Source organism: Bos taurus, chromosome 20, assembly GCF_002263795.3.
Source record: "Bos taurus isolate L1 Dominette 01449 registration number 42190680 breed Hereford chromosome 20, ARS-UCD2.0, whole genome shotgun sequence".
Lineage (NCBI taxonomy): Eukaryota > Metazoa > Chordata > Mammalia > Artiodactyla > Bovidae > Bos > Bos taurus.
Genome location: NC_037347.1, coordinates 66,566,110 through 66,582,082, shown reverse-complemented (window position 1 = coordinate 66,582,082; position 15,973 = coordinate 66,566,110). Strand labels below are relative to the sequence as shown.

General features: G+C 50.0%; 1 protein-coding gene across 2 annotated transcripts in view; it reads left to right on the top strand.

Annotated features, from left to right (window-relative positions):
- Positions 1 to 15,973, top strand: part of SRD5A1 (steroid 5 alpha-reductase 1) — a 37,402-nt gene that overhangs the window by 16,754 nt on the left and 4,675 nt on the right. For both annotated transcript variants that reach the window (XM_059878788.1, NM_001099137.1), the window contains 3 exon segments: positions 8,245 to 8,411; positions 11,378 to 11,479; positions 13,303 to 13,453. In XM_059878788.1, coding sequence (XP_059734771.1) covers positions 8,245 to 8,411; positions 11,378 to 11,479; positions 13,303 to 13,453 — 420 coding nt within the window.

Here is a 15,973-nt window from a genome sequence, read left to right as displayed (position 1 = left end):
ATCTCTTTCCCATCCCCGTCACTGTTTTTTTTTAAATATAGACCATTTTATTTTAAGTCTTTGTTGAGTTTGCTACACTGTCTCTTCTGTTTTATGTTTTGGGTTTTTTGCCCCCAGGCATGTGGGATCTTAGTTCCCCGACCAGGGATCAAACCTGCACCCTTTGCATTAGAAAGTGAGGTCCTAATCACTGGGCCACCAGGGAAGTCTCTCCTTCATTGTTTTTTATAAGTTTTGGATCATTTTTTCTCAAGTAATCACGATAACAACACGGATATATAAGCACACAAAATCTTATATCCCGCTTCCATCAATTCACATAAGTACTGTCCTAGCTTAGTAGAAATATAAAGAAATAAAGATGATTTTTAAAGCCTAATGTGCTGCGGCATGAGTAGACAGAGACAGCCCTGCCTGGTCCTGCTCCTGGCTGGCCCCTCGGGATGCGGTGGCTGACACACCAGGGATGTTGCCGTGGAGGGGGCCACCTCCTGCTGTCTCCCTCCATCATCACCCAGGAGAGAGTTCCGCCGTGTTCCCCTGAGCCTCTGGTCCTCATCTTTTCATCAGGTTAAGAGTAATGGTTCTGACATGTTAAAAAAGGTATCTGTAGGATTAGGGATTATGGAGACCATTCTGTCAGAAACTATGAGAACTCCTCTTCTGCTAAGTGTGTAAACTCACCCCCAAAAGGAGGTGGACTGCAAGCTGCCCCGAGCCATCAAAGCACCACGGAGATTCCAGCATCTCAGAGATTTAGGTTTACCTGGTGATCAAGCACGCCCGTGTTCCTGATTGCCTTACAAACAGCAACTTTATGGAAAGGCCATATTCTTTCTTGACAAGGAACAGAAAGAAAGTGAGCAAGCTGTAACACAATGAGGAATGAAGTGTCAGGTGTAATCCCACACCCCTCCTGATGATGCAGGAAACAGGATTTCTTCCCAGCTCCTCAGGACCTGGCGGTTGTGTATGCAGAAGAGGAAATGGCTTTATACCCTGGTTTCTCCAAAGATGCGCTTCATGGTTTCTCAAGAGATGATTTCTGTGCTAAGGAATTTTCAGTCTCTGACTTACGCCTGTTTCCCAGGAGGGGTACTGTTCGTGTCCCAAAGGCAATGGTGAGAGCAAGGTGGTGTGTGAGATTGTTTGAACACAAACACGCTCCATAACAAGGGGACCTAGGTTCCAGACCTGGCTCCTGGCAGGAGCTGTGTCTGCCCAGCAGAGGCGCCCGCCTCCCCTCCTGTCTGAGCCTGGACCTTCCCCTGGATAAACAGCTGGGGTCACCGCCAACTTTGAGCTGCTCTTGTCCCTCCAAAGTCTGGAGGGAGGTTCAGGAAAAGCCGTGTCCAGAGGCTGCCCCTTTGGCGCAAGGCAAAGGAAAACGCTGCTGACAGCAGCTGCATGGCTTTCCAAGGAAAAGGAAATAACCCAGAAGGAGAAAGACCACCCAGAAGATGCCAGGAGTGGGCAGGGCGCTCCCCTCTGGAAGGCGTGTCGCATCTGAGTGTCCAGATGCTGAAGACCCGGGCCTCGGCCTGTGAGCCAGGCCGGCCAGTCCCGGGGTCGTTCTCAGCCTCTGGGGAAGGAGAGGGTGGGGAGGACAATCTCAGCTCCCTGCTGGAGGTCTGTGGGCCTGGGTGGCATTGCTTGGGACAGTTTGTTCCAACCTCCTGGTTTTGTGGACATCAGGGTCCCTGCTGAGCCCTCCAAGGACAGAGAGCAACAGAAGAGACTGTCAGCCTAAGGCCCTGTCTCCAGTCCTGGCCCCTTTCGTGACATCTCACGTGAGACCAAAGAGAGAGAAATCCCCTCCCCAGGTCGTTTGTGACCGGCTCCCACAGGCACAGAGGTCAGGGCACCCTTCCAGGCCGTCCGGGGAACAGGACAGGTGTGTGCAGTCTCCACCGGCCACCGGCCAGCCCCAGACTGCAGTGGCTGTCCGAAAGCCAAGTGCTGGGGCCACAGGCAAGAGTTGCTTTCTAAGAAAACCCAGTTAACATGTCCAGATTAGATCTGCTGTTGTGATCTGGACTAAGGACTATGAACTTCCCTGGAAAGGGCCAAGTGTGTCTGCCCAGCTTTCTGGCCCAAAGGGCAAAGGAAGATCCTGGGTGTCGGAATTGGTAACTGAAGAGGAAACAGACGTTCACAGAAATTGTGTCGAGAGAATTCAAAATATAATAACACCTCAATGCAGTTTTGGTAATAGAGGTGTAATGAGAAGAATGGGATTCTTTTTTGTTGTTGCTGGGGAATAAAATTTAACTCGTGGCTTCCCTGGAGGCTCAGTGGTAAAGAATCCACTAGCAATGCAGGTGAGGGATCAATCCCTGGGTGGGGAAGGTCCTCTGGAGAAGGAAATGGCCACCCACTCCAGTACTCTTGCCTGGGAAATCCCAAGGACAGAGGAGCCTGGCAGGCTGCAGTCCATGGGGCCACAAACAGTCAGACATGACTTAGTGACTAAACAACAATAACAACAACAAATTGGTGGCATAAGAAAGTGAAAATGTTAGTTGCCCAACTGTGTCCAACTCTTTGCAACCCCATGGACTGTAGCCCACCAGGCTCCTCCGTCCATGGAATTCTCCAGGCAGGAATACTGGAGTGGGTTGTCAGTCACTTCTTCAGAGGATCTTCCCAAGCCAGGGATCAAATCCGGGTCTCCCACATTGCAGGCAGATTCTTTACTGTCTGAGCCACCAGGGAAGCTGGTATAAGAAATGGCTTAAAGGCCTTCAATTTTCACAAGCTTTGTAAATTTGTACCTTGTCTATCGCACACATTTTTACCACCGTGAGTTACAGATTCCCGCACAGATTGCACTGCACTGAGCCAGTCGGTTGCTCAACTTCTTTGGAAGGAGCCTCACCTTTAGTTGTTCCCCACAGACTGTATGCAGCAGCCTACCCCAGCCTTTTCAGCATCATGGAGCAGTTCCATGAAGGACGGTTTCTTGGCAGACCGGGATGATTCAAGCACAGTAGGGCTCAAGCTATTATGAGAATCTAAAGGCACCGCTGTGGAGAAGGCGATGGCGCCCCACTCCAGCACTCTTGCCTGGGAAATCCCATGGACGGAGGAGCCTGGTAGGCTGCAGTCCATGGGATCACGAAGACTCGGACATGACTTCACTTTCCCTTTTCACTTTCATGTATTGGAGGAGGTCATGGCAGCCCACTCCAGTATTCTCGCCTGGAGAATCCCACGGCCAGAGAAGCCTGGCGGGGCTACACAGTCCGTGGGGTCGCACAGAGTCGGACACAGCTGAGCACGCACGTGCACGCTGTAACAAAACAGCCCGCGCTCCACTTAGCGTCAAAGCGCGAATTGCCCAACAGCATTCCTCGTTCTGACGCGGTGGGCGGGCTTGCAGACCCCGGCACCACGTGACAGAACACCGAGCTCAGCGAGCCCTGTGCAAAGAGATGAGATCGCCACACGCATGGCCTGTCGCGCCCCCGAACTCCCTCCAGGCGAGACGTTAACAGAGGCCCGTGGCCGCCTTCCAGGACAGCTTTTTTTACGGACACTGAAATCTGAATTTTGTACGATTTTCATGTGTCATGGAATAGCCTTTTGATTCCCCCCCGCCCCCCGCCGCCCACCCAACACACACACTATTTACAAATGTAAAAAGCGTTCTTAGCTCCCAGGCTGTAGACAGCGGGTGGAGGTCTGGACTCGGCCCGGCGGCTGTGTTTGCCGACACCTGATCCACACTCACGCTGGTGTCACAGAACGTCAGTGACCCAGGAGAACGGTCAGGAAGGCAAAATGAAGCAGCTCTGGGCTCCACCTTTACGGCGTGCCCGCCGGTAGCTCAGACGGTAAAGCGTCCGCCTCCAATGCAGGAGACCAGGGTTCGATCCCTGGATCGGGGAGATCCCCTGGAGAAGGAAATAGCCACCTACTCTAGTATTCTTGCCTGGAGAATCCCATGGACAGAGGAGCCTGGTGGCTGTAGTCCATGGGACCGGAAAGAGTCAGACACAACTGAGAGCTAACACACACACAGCCAGTGTTTGCCCATGCAGAATTGGAAACCAGAGGGGAGAAATCTTCAGGTTACAGAGTTACAGAGGTCTTCACCTCCGCAGCGTTTCCTCAGACTTGGCCCTTCAGCACTGCATACGTCTATAACCTAGAGATGTGTGGCGACTAACCTAGAAATTTGCCTTCAGCTGTAGTTTTTTTTTCTTTTTTTGGCCTGACCACGCCGCATGCAAGATTTTAGTCCCCTACCCAGGGATTGAACCCATGCCCCCTGCAGTGGAAGGTGAAGTCTTAACAATTGGACTTCCAGGGAAGGCCCCTTCAGCCATCTTTTGCTGCCGCTGCTAAGTCGCTTCAGTCGTGTCTGACTCTGTGTGACCCCATAGACGGCGGCCCAGCAGGCTCCGCCATCCCTGAAATTCTCCAGGCAAGAACACTGGAGTCGGTTGCCATTTCCTTCTCAACCACTTTTTAGGACCTGGTTTTTCTACTCTGAGCTTCCTGGGTTTTTTTCCTCCACTTCGGATCGTGCATCCCTGTTAGCCCGTGTTGAACTCTGCGTGGATTCTGCTCAGGTCAGCCATCCCAGACTCTCAGGACCTGAGCACTCTGCATTTCTGCGGGCATGTATCTAAACCCAGCCCACACCCCCTGCATCCCCCACCAGTCTTATTTCCTGCTCACTTTTCTTCCCTCCATGTTTCTCCAAACTTGGAATTCTAGTATTTTCTCAGTTGGTCCTGCAGTTTCTTTCCTGGAAAATTCCTTGAGACCGTAGCTTCCCGAGAAGTTTGTTTTCCCCAACTTTCTCACCATACAGTCCCCTTCCTGCTTTCCCAAGGCTCGGGAATCCCCTGAGCTGACTTGGGGAATGAGATCGCTTATTCCTGGTGCTTCTCAAGTCTGGGCCCTCGGGGACAGGCTGAGAACCGGTCTGTCTTGTCATCAGCCGCTTCCTCTGGCTCTAACACAGGGCCCTCTGCCCTGGCTGAGAATCCGGAAGGAGCAGAAAGGCGCCATGGCAACGGTGCCCGGTCGCGACCCCTCAGAACCCCTGCCTGTTTCTGAGGGAGCCTGTGCCGGGACCCCCAGTCAAGACCCAGCCCTGGTCTTGCAGTGTCGCTGTTTGCATTCGCCTGCGTCCCAGTGCCAGTCAACTTGCACCAGCGTCAGCCCAGGTAGGAGCCACGGTTCCCCGACGCAGAGGGAATGGCTCTTCTTTCTGTGTACCACACAGCACGTGGACTGCCCCCGCGGCTCAGCAGTAAAGAATCTGCCTGCAAATGCAGGAGATGTGGGTTTGAGCCCTGGGATGGGAAGATTCCCTGAGGAGGAAATGGCAGCCCGCTCCAGCCTTCTTGCCTGGAGAATTCCATGGACAGAGGAGCCTGCAGAGAGCGTCAAAAAGAGTTGGATACAGTTGAGCACACATGTACCTTGGGACACAGTGTGTGGATTCTTACTACCCACCCAGGGAGCGAACCTGCACCCCCCTGCGTTGGAAACGTGGAGTTGTTATCACTGGGCCACCAGGAAAGTCCCTCCCTGTTCTTTTTGAGGGGCTTGTGAAGGGGGCGACAGAGGACCAGATGGTTGGATGGCATCACCGACTCAGTGGACATGAGTTTGAGTAAACTGTGGGAGTTGGTGACGGACAGGGAGGCCTGGCGTGCTGCCGTCTGTGGGGTCACAAAGAGCGGCTGAGCTGTCAGCACTGTGGTTTCCAGGCAAATAGCTGCCCCACTCGTGGTGTCATCGCCTGATGGATGCTTCCCGTCCAGCTCGTGCTTTGCCCTAAACTTACACAAGGTCTCTGGGGGAAGCGGCTGAACAAGATGAGAACCTGCTTGTGATTCCTGGGAAAGCTCTCCCGAGATGCTGAGTGAAACTGTTGGGGAGAGAATGCCTTGAGGATGTGACTTCGCAGTACTGTTATTGTGCTCTGACTGTTAACAGTCGTTTGTGTTTTTACCCTGGAGCAGAGGGCCAAAACGGAAACTCTAAGTGTGCACATTTTCCCGTTTTAAGCTGTCATTTACATAAATCAACTTCCATTTGATCAGTTTTGGTGACTGGATCCGGTTGTGTGGTCATCACCACAACCCAGAGGTATAGGACGTCGCATCCCCATATGTGCCCTTTGTGCTTCTTTGCTGCTGATCCCTTCCCCTGGCTCTAGTTTTGGCTTTTCTAGAATTCCTTGCATCTGAATTCTTTTTCCTTGATAGAGGGATTAAAGTTGTCACTTTCTTCTTTGGTCAGTTTTGGTCACCTTTGTCTTTTAAGAATTTTGTCTGCTTCATCCGTGTTGTCAAATTTGTTGGCATAAAGCTGTTGAAATCGTTTCTTATTATCGTCTTAAGGGCTATAGGCTATGTAGTGATGACCCCCTTTTAAATATATGACGCATTGATTTTAAAGAGAAAATTCACACACAACATAAAGTTTTACATCTTGTTTTTTTCCTATATTTCTAGCTTCTTGTCCTTTTAATTTCTGTCTTTAAACTTCTACTGATGTACACTAAGGGCTTCCCAGGTGGCGCAGTGGTAAAGAATCCTCTTGCGAATGCAGGAGGCACAGGAGACAAGGGTTCGATCCCTGGGAAGGGAAGATCCCCTGGAGAAGGAAATGGCAACCCACTCCAGCATTCTTATCTGGGAATGCTATGGACAGAAGAGCCTGGTGGGCTGCAGTCCACGGGGTTGCAAAGACTCGGACACAACTGAGCAGCTAAGCAACAGTGTCCAAAACCAAGGCAGTACAACCAGAGAGCACAGAATCCACTGCAGTGCAGGAGACCCAGGCTCCACCCCTGCGTCGGGAAGATCCCATGGAGAAGGAAATGGCAACCCACTCCAGCATGCCTGCCTGGAGAATCCCACGGACAGAGGAGCCTGGCGGGCTGCAGCCCATGGGATCACAAAGAGTCAGACGGGACTGAGCAACCCTAACACTGTTGTTCAGTCATTAAGTCACGTCTGACTCTTTATGACCCCATGGACTGCAGCACGCCAGGCTTCCCTGTCCTTCACTATCTCCCTGAGCTTGCTCAGACTCATGTCCACTGAGTCAGTGATACCATCCAACCATCTCATCCTCCCCTTCTCCTCCTGCCCTCAATCTTTCCCAGCATCACAATCTTTTCCAGTGAGTCAGCTCTTCGTATCAGGTGGCCAAAGTGTACTTAAACTCAGCCACTCACTAGCCCATGACCTTAAGCAGATGACTGGAGCACTCTGAGTCTTAACCGTGTCCTCTGTCAAGTGTGGTGACAGTGACTGTGTGCAGGGAGCTGGGAGGCCTTGCCCATGGTGGGCACTAGGGAGATGACAGCCATCGCCATGGTGACAGATAAAGTAACGGTGGCCCTCAAATTCAAACACCTTGGACCAGACTGAGTCACTGGTGTCAGGAGGATGGGACCTTCCGTTCTCTCTCATTCCGTGCATCTGTTTCACACTCTGTATAACTAGAACCCTGAACTTTTGCACAGTGGTGTACATTATTGAAACACAGTTAATTCTTTAACTAGAAATTCTGCTTTCAACAGATATAGTACATCTGTGCAAGTATTCCTAAGAATGACTTTTATATAAAAATCAAGATTAAAAATCCAAGGCACTTAAAGCAGAGCTTCTCAATCTGTTTCTCATTATAGCACACAAGGTACATGACACATATAATTTGACAAGAAGGCTCCCTGGGAAGACATAGCTGTTCCGGAGCTCTGGCCTCCCCAGATCCTGCCCCGATCAGCTGGAGGGCTTAGGCAGCACCGCTCTGGCACACCTGTAATTCGGTGCTGAGCTCCTCTAGTTGGAAAACTCTGCAAGACATCTGGGACAATTAGAGATAATAGTAATAGAATAGCCAGTAAGTGAAAGGCGCTCAGTCATGTCCCACTGTTTGCGATCCCATGGATTGTAGCCTGCCAGGCTCCTCTGTCCATGGGATTCTCCAGGCAAGAGTACTGGAGTGGGTTGCTCCTCCAGGGGATCTTCCCAACCCAGGGATCGAACCCTGGTCTCCTGCATTGCAGGTAGATTCTTCACCGTCTGAGCCACCATGGAAGCCCAAGAGCCAGTTGAGGAAATATCTAATCGTTGCTGCAAGAAAAAAATAAAGAAAATCTTCATGCTTAAAAAGAAAAAAAAAAGTTTAAGACATTAAAGGAGAATTGCTGACATTAGATTCTTTATCATTGTTGCTTTAAAAAATATACATTTCTTGTCTCTGAAGGAGCTTGGTTTTCCCATTTCTGATCCGAGGAGGGAAGCCCATGCCGCTGTATGCCTTCCTATTGGCGTTCATCTTCTGCACCTATAACGGCTACCTGCAGAGCAGGTACCTGAGTCAGTACGCAGTGTACGCGGACGACTGGCTCAGCGACCCCCGGTTTCTAACAGGTGAGTGTCCTCAGTGACGCCTCCCGTCCCTGTGACCTTCAGCTCGGTGTTCACCTTCTGGTAGGGTCCAGTTAGAAAGCACACGCGTCTTGAGAGAACAGAGAGTCTGTGAAGGCCCCTTGACCTAGGCCAGGGGGCTGAGCGCTGGTGGGATGGAGGGTCAGGCTGTCCCCGTGACGCAGGCGCCGTGCTCTCTCACCCACTCAAGCGCCGAAAGCACAGATACCTGTTCTTAAGGTGACCTAAAAATAGCAACAAGCTGCAGCAGACTGAGCAAGGCACTGAGACTGAGGCCACTTGGGCACTAACGGGCCCTGTAATCTAAGACTGTCATCAAACCTCCTACAGTTTCTTCTGGAAAGCGAGAGAAAGTCGGTCATCTTCAGCGAGGCAGTTAGACTTTAAACTCCGAGGTTTATGAGGTTTTTGAAAATTTTTTTTATTTTTATCAGTTAATATAAAGTAGCACATTTTCCAGGCTTCCCTGGTGGTGGCTCAGACAGTAATGAATCTTCCCACAATGCAGGAGACCCGGGTTCCATCCCAGGGTCAGGAAGATTCCCTGGAGGGGGGAATGGCTACCTGCTCCAGTATTCTTGCCTGGAAAATTCCATGGAGAGAGGAGCCTGGCGGGGAGGGGAGGGGAAAGAGTCCCATTCAGGGAGTTGCAATAAGTTGGACACAACGGAGCCACTGAGCACACACACACGCACACGGGTAGCTTCTAAGAGTCCATCAACTTTTCAAATTGCCCTAAAGCCCTTTAAACTATATAAAGTAACCTTAGGACTTCCCTGGTGGTCCAGTGCAGGGGACATAAGTTTGATCCCTAATCTGGGGAGATTTCACTTGCCTGAGACGAGCTAAGCTGGTGTGTCCTAGAGACCGTGGTCTGCACCAGGAGAAGCCATTACAGTGAGGAGCCGGAGCACCGTACCTAGAGAGTCGCCCCCGCTCCTCACGACCAGGGAAAGCCACGTGCAGGAGTGAGGGCCTAGCACAGCCAGAAACAAATTAAAAAATAAAGTGACCCTCCATTTCTCCTTTTTTTTTCGCTCCACATCTATGAATTGGTCATAATAGAGGAAACTTAACGTTTAAACTCCCAGATGGCACTAGTGGTACAGACCCCGCCTGCCAGCGGAGGAGACGTAAGGGACGCTGGCTCAATCCCAGGGAAGGGAGGATCCCCCAGAGGAGGGCCTGGCAACGCACTCCAGTGTTCTTGCCTGGGAAACTCCATGGACAGGGGAGCCTGGTGGGCTACAGTCCACAGGGTCGCAGAGCTGGACATGACTGAGCGACCTAGCACACACCCACGCCAGCTCCACAATCTGTGCCTCCACGGAATACCAGACTGAGCTGTTGTATTTGCTCCCTGCCCCCAAACACGGTCTTGATTTACCTGCTCTCTATCTGATTTTCTTCTGCCCCAGTTGTCAGAAGGAAGAAGGAAACAACAGGCTTGGCCCATTGCCAGGAATTGCACCCACGCCTCTGCCTTCTGAGGTTCCGAGAAGGGCCGAAGTTAGGTCCTCGTCACCTGAGGGAGGAAAGGTCAGGGGGTGAATCAGGCGGCCCCAGACCTTGCCCGAGTCACAGCAGAGCAGTGGCTTCACCAGCCCCTACGAGTAGGCAACCAAGGACAGAGAAAGGGAATGTTTTTCTTTTTTAACTAAAAGATAACAGTTTTCAATGTTTATTTGGGTGGCTTGGATGGTGAAGACACTGCCTGCAGTTCAGGAGACCTGGGTTCAGTCCCTGGAGGCAAGAAGTCCCCTGGAGAAGGGCATGGCTTCCCACTCCAGTAGTTGTGCCTCGGGAATCCCGTGGACCAAGGAGCCTGTGGGCTGCAGTCCGTGGGTCAGCAAAGAGTCAGAGACAGTTGAGCAGCTAAGCCTACTCCTACTTGAGGTTCTCATGGGAATTGCTTCTGGGATGGATTGTTTGAAAATTGTTGATGAACAGCAATAAAACAAAAGAATTCTTTGGCCTGTGCATTTAAGTGTCATTTGAAGTAGTTCTGCAGGTAGGCCTTGTCCCCTGCAAACCCTCTGAAGCTGGTCTAAAGTTTAAGACATTCAGGAAATTATATATAGACTTCTTAACTTCTCCACGATTGAATAGGAAGAATTGAAAATGAGAGCATATGTCATTGAGAAACAATGCAAACTTTTAACTGATAAAAAACCTCTGAAGTCATTTAAGAATGGGAGAGAAAGCGTTCAGATATATCAGGACTGATATAGATATATCAGGAATATCTACCCAGAGCCAGGCAGCTGGCAATTGACAGTTTTGTTGAGAGTTGAGGACACGAACAGACCCACGAATGCCAAATGATGAGCGAGCAGGAAATGAGTAGGGGAGGGGTGTGGATCTACATTAAATCGTTACATAAAATTATAGAGAAATGAGGACCAGCTCTCAGCTTCTGGGAACCACCCCCTCAACAGCCTGAGTGCAGTCCGCCCTGGTAAAGCACACGCTAGGGACTCCCTGCCCCACGTCTGCCCATGGCGGGGGGGTGGTGCCGTGCTTCAGACAGAGTCTGTGGCGTCACATAAACTTGGTGGGCCAATCCACGGACGATGACAACTCTGTGGGCCGACCCACGATGACAATACCTTTTCCTAGAAAAGAGGCTTGTGCTTCAGTCATATTTCTAGTCATCCCAGTCATCCTAAAAACATAGATTGTGACCATCAGATAAAGCTATTTTAAATAAATTGGGTAATTCAGTAGTGTTTTTAGAAGCACAAAGCCCTATCTCACAACACCTATAAGTCATCTTTCTAAATAAAGCACAGTATTTATTTCCATGATTTTTACTATTGGTCAAGGCTTGGATGTTATGCCTCTAATGATATTGTGAGGGATTACAATGATACTGTTCATTCACACTTGGGCTTGTGAATTCTGTGGCTTAGTTACCGTAATACCCTTGTATGTTTTATCGTGTTTAGGTTCTGCCTTGTGGTTGATAGGCATGCTGATTAACATCCACTCAGATCATGTCCTGAGGAACCTCAGGAAACCAGGGGAAACTGGCTATAAAATACCAAGAGGTATGTACTGAAAATGGGGAATTTATTCTAAAATTGACTGCCTGGAGAATTCCATGGACAGAGCAGCCTGGTGGGCTACGGTCCATCAGGCTGCAAAGAGTCGGGCGCGACTGAAGCGACTTAGCACGCGTTCCACGATCTCGTGGCGTGACGCCGCGCTGCTTTGGTTTTGCCGGAGCTCGTAGCTGAAGCACGCTGCTCGTCGCTGCAGGTTTCCGGTGTGCCGCTACTACCCGTAGGAGCAGTGACTGATCGTTGTTTTATTAAAGTGATAGAAGAACCAGTTCTGACTAATGAAAGCAAAAAGGAAATTCTAGTTATATCTGTGTTTGGAAAGAGCGTATGAGTGAGAATTTATGGTCTACGAGGGGTGTCCATCACTTCCTTTCTTGCCATAGATTAGAACTGATACCTTGAGTGACCCTCTTTCCAAAACACTTTAATATGTTGAGTAAAATTTGTAAATGCATCAGTATGGTATCAAGAGCAGACGTGATCATCAGAGGGCAAAATCTAAGTGAGGGCTAAAGCCCCGAGTGCATCTTGGTTGAATCGGTGACTACCCGCTGTCCCTCAGGCTGGCTTGTAGCCCAAATACGTGCCACTTGCCTGATCTGAGAAACCGTCCAGCCACGAATTAGGATCCTTGTGATCCTGGGGGTGGTGGGCTCACACCCACGATCGAGGCAAACCTAGATTCCCAGAGAACCTGCCTTCCACGCAGGCCTCGAGAGCCCAGCAGACCCTATACCGCGGGAGAATTGCCACAGTCAGAGGTTGCAGAGCCCATGAGGAACAGATCCCCATGAGCAAGGGCGTCATTGATGTGAGCGATCTCAGAGCTTAGAATTCAGGTACAGGTTATAAACTTTCATATTTAAAACTTAAATATTTAAACCATAAAGGGATTGAAAGTATGAGTAAAGGAGTAGCATACTATAAAAAGAACTAAATAGATATAGAAGTTAAAAAAACAACAGAGCTTCTAAAAAAATTTTTTTAATCAGTTGGTAAAGCTAAAAACTCAAAGAGCAGCAGTGAACAGCACAAATGGTAGCACTCAGGCTGGAATCCTTGTGTTATCTTCCTGGAAACCGTACAGAAATAACAGTGGAACAAATAACCAGAAAACCCCATGAGCCTCAAATTGCTTAAGCTATGGCCCTGGGGTTGTCCTTGCAGTGTGCCACTGTGGTCTCTGGCCCGAGCTCCTTCCAGCCCAGCCCCACTCCCAGCCCCCTCACCCTGCTCTGCCCCTTGAGTCCCCCGAACCCTCCCTGGGGCGTAATAGCCCAGATGTGGAGCAAGCGGTCTCATCCATGGAGCATCCCACATCCTTAGAAGAAGGTCTGGCCTGTCGTGTAGACTTGATGCATCTGGGAAGACTTGATGAGTGAATACACAAGTGAATCTGCCCTTGAAAATTAGTATTTCCTTCCCTTTTTTGTCCAGGGGTTCCTAGAAGTCCCTCTTAACCAGACTAACACTGTTAGTCTGTGCTCCCCAGCCCTGTTTAAGTTTTGTCAGCTTGACTCGTTAGCTACTGAAGCAACATACTGAAGTATGTTAAAGCCATAGCATTTTTATAGTCAGATAAACAGGTGAATGTTGATACGGGCATGCAGGTACTACCAGAAGTTGTAGTATGAAATAGTAAAGCTGGTCTTATTGGAGGTGTCTCATCGATACAAGTTCTGTAAAGGTCATATTTTTCCAGAGTTGGTTTTTATGTTGTCCCTGCAGGTATCCACAGGTCTCTCTTCAGTCAAGGTTTCGTTAGGCATTGTTTTTTAGTAAACGTGCTGCTGGCTGTTTTCTCCTAGGGGGCTTGTTTGAATACATATCTGCAGCCAACTACTTCGGAGAAGTCGTGGAGTGGTGCGGCTATGCCCTCGCCAGCTGGTCCATTCAGGGCTGGGCTTTCGCTGTGTTCACCTTCTGCGTCCTGTTCACCAGGGCTCAGCAACATCACAAGTATGTTCAAAAACATGTTCGGCATTTTTAATTTGTTCTCTGATCTCCGCAGAGCAATCCTCAGGTTAGATTTTAGAAGCATTCATACTAATTTGTCAAATCCCAGTTTATACCAGGCGTTAGCTAGACAAAAGGGCTCTCCTGGTGGTTCATACATTACAGAATCTGCCTGCAATTCGAGAAAGCCGGCCTTGATCCCTGGGTCTGGAAGATCCCCTGGAGGAGGAAGTGGCAGCCCACTCCAGTATTCTCGCCTGGAGAATTCCACAAACAGAGAATCGTGGCAGGCTACAGTCTATGGGGTCACAAAGAGTCAGACACGACTGAGTGACTAACACTTCTAGCTACATTAAAACAGAAAAGCACAAATGTCTGAAGAAATGCCTAGCTGTAATCATCAGGCATGTGTCAGCATCCTTGTTTGCTTTGCCCTGTTGTGGCATCTTTGATATGCCATGGCTGGGCTCCATGGTCAAGTTCAATGTCTGGCAGGGGATTCAGGGTCTGCTGTGGACTCGCCCATGACAGTGGGGGATGCTGACCAGGCAGCAGTAGTTGGAAGAGTCGGCATCGTGCCCTGGCAAGAGTCCCGTCCCATAGGTGTGCCCCACCACCCGGGCCTGGGGTCCCCAATGGGCTCTAGGTTACCGTGCCCCGAAATCACATCATTTCACATCATTTTCCAGAGTGTGGGGCCTCGGCCTTTATCAGATCCCCGAAAAGGCCTGTGATGCATTGGACCATCAACATAAAAAACAATGGGTGTTAAAGATGAGGTGATCTTGAAGGCCATCTGCCCAGTCTAACAGGTGGGAAACTGAGGCTCGGGGAACAAAGCCTCGGGCAAGTTGGAAGTCACGTGTCCTGCGACTGGAGAGCTCCCAGACTGGCTCAGCATCGGGACAGTCCCCCTGATGCCACAGCGATGCTGGGTGTTTGGCGTGTGTCGGATTGTGTCCTGACCCTGGGAGTGGAGTCTGTGCGGATGGGGCTGGTTCGGCTGAGGTGGCGCTGGAGTGGGGCCCAAGGACTGGTGTCCTTATGAAGAAGGGAAACCTGAACACAGACAGACACACAGAGAGAAGATGGCCAGCAGCAGACAGACACAGAGGGAACCTGGAGGCCGAGAATGCAGCGATGCCGTCCCGGACCGGGGCACCCAGAGGCAGCCAGGAGCTGGGAGAGGCAGGACGGACTGTCCCCCGGGGCCGGGGAGGGAGCGTGCTCCTGCCCGCGCCCAGATGGTGGGCTTCTGGCTGCCAGGCGGTGAGAACAGACGTGCTGTCATTTCAGGCCCCAGGTTTGTGGCTGTGTGTCGCAGCAGCCCTGGGAAGCTGACACACCAGCCCTTCTGGGATGCAGTGTCCACGGGGCCGTGAGCACAGGCAGGGAGTCTGAGACGCTCGGTTTTCTCCTCTGCTGGTTGTTCCCTGCCACCTCAGGCCTACGAAACATTTTGCCCAGAACCAGAAAGATCCATGCTTTCCACAGGCCTGGCTGAAACCATTTATTATCATCTCTTTAGACTAAAAATATCTAACGTCTTCGAAAATACATTAAAAAAAAAATTAGATTCTTGGAACAACAGTGTATTTTGTAAGACTTCGATAAAGATCTGTGATTTGTTTACACTTGGAAAGTGTTTACTCACCCATCAGTGACCCGTCCTTGGCAGAGGAATGCTTCTGGAAGAGAGATTGGGAACACGAAGCTTTTCATGAGCTAGAAACACACAGACACACAAACGCTTACAGGGTTATTCCGCATTCAGCAGAAAGGCAGTGAGACGTCAGTTCAGCCTCGACAGTAATAAATTCAAGACAAAGAAGTGATATCCAGCCCTGCTTAGTGTCACATAAACTTTGATTCTAGGGGTAGAAAAATGAACGAGAAAAGTAATAGAAATATGCTGCTTGTCCTTTTAAAAGTGTCTATGGCTGGATGAATCACAAGCTGGAATCATCTTGTGGGAGAAATATCAACAGCCTCAGATAGGCAGATGTTACCATTCTAATGGAAGGAAGTGAAGAGGAACTAAAGAGCGTCTTGATGAGGGTGAAAGAGGAGAGTGAAAAAGCTGGGTTAAAACTCAACATTCAGAAAACTAAGATTGTGGCAGCCTGTTCCACCAGTTCATGGCAAATAGAAGGGGGAAAGTGGAAGCAGTGACAGACTTTATTTTCTTGAGCTCCAAAATCACTGTGGACAGTGAGACTGCAGCCATGAAATTCAAAGACCGTTGTTCCTTGGAAGGAAAGCTATGACAAACCTGGACAGTGTATTAAAAGCAGAAATATCACTTTGCTGACAGAGGTCTGTGTAGTCAAAGCTGTGATTTTTCCAGTAGTCATGAACTGGATGTGAGAGTTAGACCATAAAGAAGGCTAAGCACTGAAGAATGGATGCTTTTGAACTGTGGTGTTGGAGAAGACTCTTGAGAGTCCCTTGGACTGCAAGGAGATCCAACCAGTCCACGCTAAAGGAAGTCAGTCCTGAATATTCACTGGGAGGACTGATGAT